This window comes from Pteropus vampyrus, unplaced genomic scaffold, assembly GCF_000151845.1.
Source record: "Pteropus vampyrus isolate Shadow unplaced genomic scaffold, Pvam_2.0 Scaffold202, whole genome shotgun sequence".
Lineage (NCBI taxonomy): Eukaryota > Metazoa > Chordata > Mammalia > Chiroptera > Pteropodidae > Pteropus > Pteropus vampyrus.
In genome coordinates, this window is record NW_011888983.1 from 1,337,966 (window position 1) to 1,346,042 (window position 8,077).

An 8,077-nucleotide genomic window follows, 5' to 3' on the forward strand; every position below is an offset into this window, starting at 1 on the left:
GAATTTAACTCTCAGCAAAGATGTTTCTCAGCCCTGTGAAGTTTGCTAATGATTAGTTCTGTCTACCACCACTACCACCACCCCAGTAGCTGGACCTGGTCTGGCAGCCTCCTGAAGGCCAGCTGGGCCAGCAGGGCAGACTTCTCCACCAGCCCATTAGGATCAAAGCCCAGTGTGGCCAATGGGCCCAGTGCTGCCCCAGCCCCACCTGGGGCCAGGTCCGCTGCCTAGACACCGCGAGCATTGTTGTATACCCATGTGGTACCTATTTGATCCAAATTTATGACATCGATCTACTTTACGTTGCAAGATGCAAAGTATGTTTAAAACATTACAACCTTGGCTCTCTTTCAAGAGAATTGATGAGTATCATCAGACCGTATGTGGATCACAAACCTGGTGAGAGCTTATCTCTAAGTACATCGGAACTGGTCCATCTGTCTCGGTGGAGTGGGGGGTGAGGGGGCGGCGTGCATTTGCCACATGTGGCGCAGTATGGGTGTTAAGCCTCCACTGAAGGACCATGGCTGAACACACATTCTCCTCCTGCAGGCTGTGGGCTGTGCATTTTCAGACCAGAGGGGCCAGGATGTGAGAGCCTTGTGGTAGAGCAGCTTATAACTGCAATCACTCCTGGAGGCTGCAGGGCTCCCCAGAAACAGAAACTTCCAGGAAAGGAGGTCCAATGGGCCCTACGGTCAGATGGCTTGGGTACTCGGATGAGGATGTGAGGAGCAGAAGCTTACCCATCGGCCCATCTCGGCCCTCATGCCTTGGCCATGCCAGCCCTTCTCCTCATCACTCTTCAGTCCTACAAAAGGGCATGATCATTCTGATCTGCCAGTCAGAGCAAGGGCCCATGTGGGTGGACACAATTCTGTAGAACAATAGCTGGTATTATTACATCTACCTTATGGGGCCTCTTCAACATGCCAGGCTGTGTGTTAGGCACTTTGCATGCATCATCTTCCTGTAGGATCTTTATAACAACCCTGTGAAGTAGGTTTCATTATTATCCCCGATTGACAGATGAGCAAACTGTGGTTCATAGAGGTGAACCCCCAAAGGTCCACAGCTAGGAATCCAGGGCTGTCAGACTCCAAAGCCTTACTCTGAATGACTTTACTACCTGGGTCTTACGAGCCCAGGGGGACCTCATGATTTCTGGCCGTCCTTCCCCCCTTCTCCTCCACTAGGAGGAAAGAAGGTGGGAGTTGAACCATTCTTCTTGTGAGAAGAAGGTTATGTATGACTGCATTCAGGCCTTTCTCTGAGCCTGCCAGGCTTTCCGTGAGCAGCATCTGGAGTGTCTAAGGCAGAGAATGTGGGGTACTTGGTGTATTTTAGTCACAGAACCAAGGAAGTGGAGTGTTTTGCCTATTGGCACTGATTCCACTCAAACGACTCCTGCAGGGAGTTGGCATGGTCCAGGGACTTCCGCTAAAGCCGGGACCTCCTTTCTTGGGAGTCCTTGTATCTGGGGAGCAATGTAGCCTTCAAGGGGAGTGACTGCAGTTATAAGCTGCTCAGCCCTCCACCACAGCCATGCCTGAAAGGTTCCTGCACCCCTCTGGCTCCCAGGGAACCTGAGCAACCCCAGACTTCTCTCTGGCCTGCATGCAGTAGAGCACTCAGTACAGATGGAAGCTGTAGACACAGAAGCCTTCTGGTATGGGGACAGCACTTTGTTTCAAAGCCACGAAATCCCAGTGGGGACAGCCAGACCATTTAAATTGAAGCAGATCAGGAAGCTGAATCATGGGCTCCAGATCCGAGGCCTCATGGGGGCTGACGGGACTCCCGCTTTGCCGGTCTGCAGCCGCCAGTCTGTGCTCTGTGGGCCCCATTTCTCCTGCACTCCAAAGTCCACAGATTAATTAGAGCTGACTTCTCTTTTTGGAAGTAACTACAAAATCAACCGATCTCAAATTGAGATTACAAGCCAGCCGCCCTTCCAAAGCCCTGACCTTCGATGGGGCGCCTGACCCCGGTAATTCCCCAGATCACTTCCTGCCGGCCCTAATTACCGGAGGACCTGGCATTTCCGTGGTTCCAGGCCTCTCCAGTCTGGAGCTGGCTAGGGCAGGGAACAGAGAACTCTGCTGCCTTTTTCCCGGAAAAGAGTCATGGAAACTAGTTAGTGGAAAGACCTTAGCCCTCCTCACCCAGCTTTTCCAGCCCAGGAAAGGGTCCTGGTCCAGGCCCGAGGCCCCAGCGCCTTCTGGCCTTTCCCCCAGCCCTCCGGTCCCCACACTCAGACAGGCCTTCCCCCTCCCCTGCAGAGAACAAAGAGTCTGTGTGTAGAGCTGCTTCAGCCCAGGCCTCCCCACCCAGAGCTGGCCTGTAAGCAGGAGCCTCACTTTAGGTAGGTCCATTCATCTCCCTGTGCGTCTCTGGCCTGACCTTTGCTTGGTTGGGGAGCTGACCTCGAAGCACCCGCCTTCTTCCAGACTACATCTTCTTGCCAAGTCCCTGCCCTGCTTGTTCAATAAACAGTAAATCACCAATTAAGAGGCCACTCCCACCAGGTGGGAATGCGGCCAGTTTCTCCCCCAAGGAGCTCACTTCTATCCTGTCATGTCGGTAAAGGATGGGCCCTCGCACACCTGGAAGCTGGAACTAGCATAGAGAACCTATTGATGCTGTAGCGTATACACGTGCAAGGCCAGCTGGAGAGTCAGTGACATTGTAAAAGTTGGGGTTGGGATAGGCAGGCCCTCAAGGCCGTTCAGAGTAGCCCCCTCTCTATCCACCCGTGCTCACCCAGAGCATTCGTAGCCACAATGACCGGAATCCACCCCTTCTGGGCCAGCAATCAGGCGTTGGTCCTTGGCACCAAGGTTAAAGAGCCAGCGTCCCAGGTGGTGAGCCAGCCTGGCCTGAGGGTCACAAGCCTGGTTCCACAGCAGCCTGTGCCATCCATGCTCCTTGCACCTGGGGCAGGGCCCTTCGTAATGCTCTGGCACCCACTTCCCCAATGGCAAGATGGCCCAGATCAAGTGGCTGAGAACAACCGGGGGAGCCTCTGGGGTCCCCACTGAGAAGACATGAGAAGGCGAAGGTAGAGGGGATAAACTGGGGCTCTCGGGCTTTGACAGACTATGAGAGCTCCCTCCACACCTAAGACGAAGACATTAGTGAGTTAGTGCAGGGGTCCCCAACCCCCGGTACCGGTCCGTGGCCCGTTAGGAACTGGACCAAGCAAGCGAAGCTTCATCTGTATTTGCAGCCGCTCCCCAGCACTAGCATCACCGCCTCAGCTCCACCTCAGATCATCGGGCATTAGATTCTCATAGGAGCACCAGTCCCTGGTGCCAAAAAGGTTGGGGACCACTGAGTCAGTGGATCTAAATTCAGCCCAGTTCCAAACTTAAACCTTTTAAACAGGAACACTTTTAAGAAGAAAAACGGGAAAGAAGGAGCCTCTAGATAAGCTCTCACAAAGGCATGCCATGAGGAAGAGCTCTCTGAGCAATCAGCATCCTCCTTTAGCAGTAGCTGCCAGAACACACCACCCTTGCTCCCTGTAAATGAGTACGCTTGCCCACAGCCACCGTGGAATCCTTGACAATGACTCTCACCCCTCTCTCACCTCACCCTCTGTCCAGGAATCAATACTTTCTGGTGTAGGACTAGCCCAGTCTCCAGTTCAGAGGTCAGGCTGGGGCAAGCCCATGGAGACAAGCCTTGGAGAAAGGAGATTGATGAGAGTGGACTGAGCCTGCAGGGTGGGGTCAGCAAGGGCACCCTGCTTCCTGCCCAGCAAAGGACTGAGAGTGAGGGAGGCCCTAAGATGGGGATCAAGGGAGCTTGGGTCATTTGCAGAATTAAGAAACTTGACCCAGCGGGGGAGGGAAAGGGCAAAGGTCAGCCACGCTAACAAGGAGGGCTTCCTCCTTAGGAGGCTCCAAGGGGCCCAGACTTCCCTGGAGAGCGTGACTGTGTCTTTATATACAAGTCAACATGGGCTGAAACCCAATTAGCCAGAAACCCTCACTCCCAGGTTCTGTTCTGCCTGGCTTCTGTGGAGATTGGAGACAGAAGCCCAGATACAAGCTGAGCAGACCCCACCCTCCTCCCTACTGAAGCATCAGCAGCTGCCTCTTGGGGGCAGAAGGAGGGAAAAGCAGACACACACACACACTCTCTCTCTCTCTCTCTCTCTCTCCCTAGAGCTGCAGTTTTACCCAGAGCTAAACTCCACCACAGAGCCTTGTTCTAGAACTGCCAGCAAACCCAGTGTCACCTCCCCAACCATGTCCTCTCTCCTGCCTAAGGGCCTCACATTAGCAGAGTTAGGGGTGGATTGAGAAAGACAGAGGAACAGGGGTGGGTAGGATGTATCTAGTCTAATCTCACTTTGCAAGAGAGAATCCTGGACCCAGAGAGGGAAAGTGGCTTATCCTAAGTCACACAGCCAGCCTTTCCTGACTCCCAGTCAGCTTCCTGAGTTGAGAAAAGGAGGCAGGAGCATTGAGGGAAAGACAGGGGAAGGGAAGAGTAGGTCAAATAAGAAATCCCTAAATAGTCAGGGACGTCCAAGCTGACCTCCCACCTGTACCCCCACCGCAGGAGATTCTGTCTGGTGTCCTCGGGGTTGAGTCAACCCAGCTGGGCAGGTTGGCACGTTAGCAGGAGATCCTAGTCCACCACAGGAAAAAGTGACAGGAGTACTCGGCTGGTGCTCCTGAGGAGGGGGCTTGGAGGTCTGCAGGAGCAGCAGTTACCAGACTTCTGACAAGGTCCTGGGGCGCCCTCTGCTGACCACCTAGAGACTTGTGCTTGCAAGCAGAGCCTTGCCCAACTCTTCTCTCTGGGTGCCTGTGATTAAAGACCCAGTCCCAGGCTGAGCTGCTCTCACATGCTGACCCCTTTCACTCCAAGGGCCCTCCAGCAGAGAGAGGCATTGTCCTGCTTCCATCCTGCAGAGGGTGTTTAATGGAAGCAGATGGAACATCAGCCCATCTGATGCCAGGGTTGGCCTGCAGAAACGGGTACCTGGGCTTTGGCAGACTGAAGACATGAGTTCAAATCCCTTGGCACTTGTACTTGGACTCTCTGGGCTACAGTTTGTTCACCTGTGAAACAGAAAAACACTCCCACATCGAAGGGGATTCTTGGAGATTGACTAGAAAAATGTAAAGTTCCTAGCCCAGTGCCAGACTCATGGCGGGTGCAGTAAATGGCCATGCCTTTCTCTGTTCTTTCCCTTAACCCAGGGATTACCCAGAATTTAGTGGCTCGGGCAGACCCAGGACACTGGCTTGTCTGCTGTGGTCACTTCCCGATTCCAGCTCTACCAACCCCTGACAGGGGTCTGGGTGGATCAGGACGAGGAAGGGCTTCTGTGTCAGAGCTAACGATTCTGGCCCAAAGAAGGTGGAGGCGAACCATCTCAGGCGGACATGAATTTGTGCGTACAGATTATAAATGCGCAGTGGTCCCTGCTGCACTCAAGAACCAGCGTCAGGTCTGGGGCACCCCAGAAGACTTCACAGAGGAGATAGTGTTTGACCCAAGCCCCTGACAATGAATAGGGTGTTCGGCTGAAGAAACAGCAGAAAGACATAGAATCATGAAAATGGGTGGTATTTTCAGGGAAACGGATAATAGGTGTCAGGATGTCAGGTGATGAGGCTGGGAAGGAAGCAGGGGTGGGAAGCCATGCTCAGGAGCCTGGCCCGTGTTCTATGGTTAATGCCCGGCAGTGGCTGTTTTGAAGTAGGGAGTGTTATTGTCCAGCCTGTGTACTGGGGAGCTGACCTGGATGCCAGTGTGGAGGCCGATCATGGAGAAGAGATGTTGGAGTAGCTCTAGCCTGGGTAAGCAGAAAGGTGGACCAAGACTGCCTGCAAGATGGCAGAGAAGGGATGAGGACAGCTGAAAAGATAGAGGACAGGTTCCCCTTCTGCCTGTGGGAGTCACAGCATATCCTGAGGCCAAAGCACTCAAGCTTGAGAGGGGAAGCTGGGCCAGAAGCAGGGTCTGTCAGGGTTCAATACTGTCATCCTCAGCGCTAGCCTTCCTATGCAGGAAGCTGCAGCGAGCTGACAGTTGTCACCTGTAGCTGCACAATATTCTTGGCCCCAGCTAGGGTTTCATTTGAGGTTCAATTCACGGAGACAGGAACTGCCCTCCTTACTCCCCTGAGCCCCTCAACCCCAATACAGCAGATTAGTCTGGATTCTCCTACTCTTGGCTCCCATTGGTCACTGGCTGTCATCTCCAAGCCCATCTCCTCCTAGTACGCCCTTCCACAGATGGAAGAGTATAGTCTTGTCCTTCCTGAGCTCAGCCCCCTCCCATTTGGGATGTTCACGGGGAGGTGAGAGAGGTTGAAAAAAACGGCAGGACACTGCTGGTATGATAGAGCACACCTCGTGATATACCAGAGAAGCGACGGCTCTCCTGGTGCCTCTGGGCAGATTCCAGGCAACACCCTGATCCATCCACGGTCACCCATCACCCAAAGTACAAGGGGAGCCTCTGCCACAGGGGGCCAAGGCCCACCTGCCCTCGAGAACAGTTAGAGGAATCTAGGAGGAGAAGGAGTCCCAGCGGAGGAGGAGAGGTGTTGCTGGCCGAGCCTGCTGCAGTGAAAATGGGGCAAGAAATACTAGGCGGGGAGGGAGGAGGGTGCGCAGTAGGTAAGTGGCCAGCAGGTGTTCCTACCCGCCGCAGCACTGAGTTCCAGGCCCACCGGGCCTCTGGCTGGCGATAGATCTCCAACAACTCATCCTGCCCCCAACTCCCTCAGGACTCGGGCTCCCCTGGCAGGCCTTCTCCGTGGGGGCCTTTTCTGCACTGTGATCCGTGACTTGGACCCCTCTACGAGTTCACATAGCTGAGAGAAGTAGCCCTCGGTGGCTGCCAGAGACGGCAGGCCTTTAAAGCGCATTGTGAGCCGGATGGATAGCTGTCCCAAGCTTCCAGACCAACCATTCTCGCTGACATCCTTGCAGGCCCTGCTTCGAGGGCCGAAGCCTTGGGGCCCCGAGTCTGGTCGTCTTCTCATGGTTTCTCTTGTTTCTTCCTTCAGGGAGAACGGGGCATGCCAGGGATGCCGGGCAAACAGGGAGCGAAGGTACCTGCCCCTCACCCCACTCCAGGCAGCCCCCTACCCATCCCCCACTTCCCTCCCAAGCTCTGGGGACACCTTAGAGGCCCAGCTCCTCCTCCTTCTCACGTCCCTGTCCCTTCGTCCCTGTCCCTTCGTTTGGCTCATGAACCGTCACTCACCAGTGCCCTCCTGACACTGTGCCAAGCCTCCTCCTGGGCATCTTTAGGTCATAAAAACTTCTCAGGTAACCCCAGTTCTGTGCAGTCCTGAGACCCATGTGGGGAGTAGGGACTCTCTAAAACTCACCTCCACTTGGATTTACTAAGCAGTGTGCTTGGCAGCCTATTCACTTCAAAAGTAGGTGGTCTTGGGCTGATGTGGAAATGGGGTCCACTGCCAGCTGCTCCCTAGTCCATGAAGGCATAGGTCCAGAGAGCATCCTGTAAGGAGAATCCTGCTGACACTCGGTTGGACTGTACATGGTGACATCAGCCATCTACTCTCTCCCCTTCCCCGAGGCTCTCCCTTCTTTTTCACCTCCCCTTCCATCTCCTCCTTCTCTCCTGCCCCAGTGAAGCCCTCCCTGCCCTCCTCTCCACCCCAGGGATGCCCCTATATAGCTCACCCATGGGCATCCTGCCACGGTACCTACTGTGTCCCCCTAGAGGGCCTGGGAACTGAGCAGGTAGGTAGGAAGCCTGAGGAACCCAGCTGTGCTGCACAGAGCCTCTTCCTCAGGGCCCACTCTCCCCATGCCGAGCTCAACAACCCATCTTTCCCATGAGTCCGTGCGGCAGGTAGAAGTGAGCAGTCCACCTTTGCATCTCCCCAAGGGGAGGCTGAGGGCTGGCCACTTCCTCTGTGCTTCTCCTGACTACAGAAAGTCTCTATGCCTTTTCTTCTCTCTGCCAGGGAGCTCCTGGAATCGCCGTGGCTGGGATGAAGGTCAGTGGAATGCTGTAACTAAACCCTGAGAAGCAGGCTGGGAAAGATGGAGTTCAGTGGGACAGCCACTGG

General features: G+C 54.7%; 1 protein-coding gene across 1 annotated transcript in view; it reads left to right on the plus strand.

Moving 5' to 3' along the window:
* The window catches only part of COL13A1 (collagen type XIII alpha 1 chain), a 262,813-nt gene that overhangs the window by 214,059 nt on the left and 40,677 nt on the right, over positions 1-8,077 (plus strand). Inside the window, 2 exon segments of the mRNA XM_011372185.1 lie at positions 7,040-7,084; positions 7,973-8,019. Of these exon segments, the coding sequence (XP_011370487.1) occupies positions 7,040-7,084; positions 7,973-8,019 (92 nt within the window).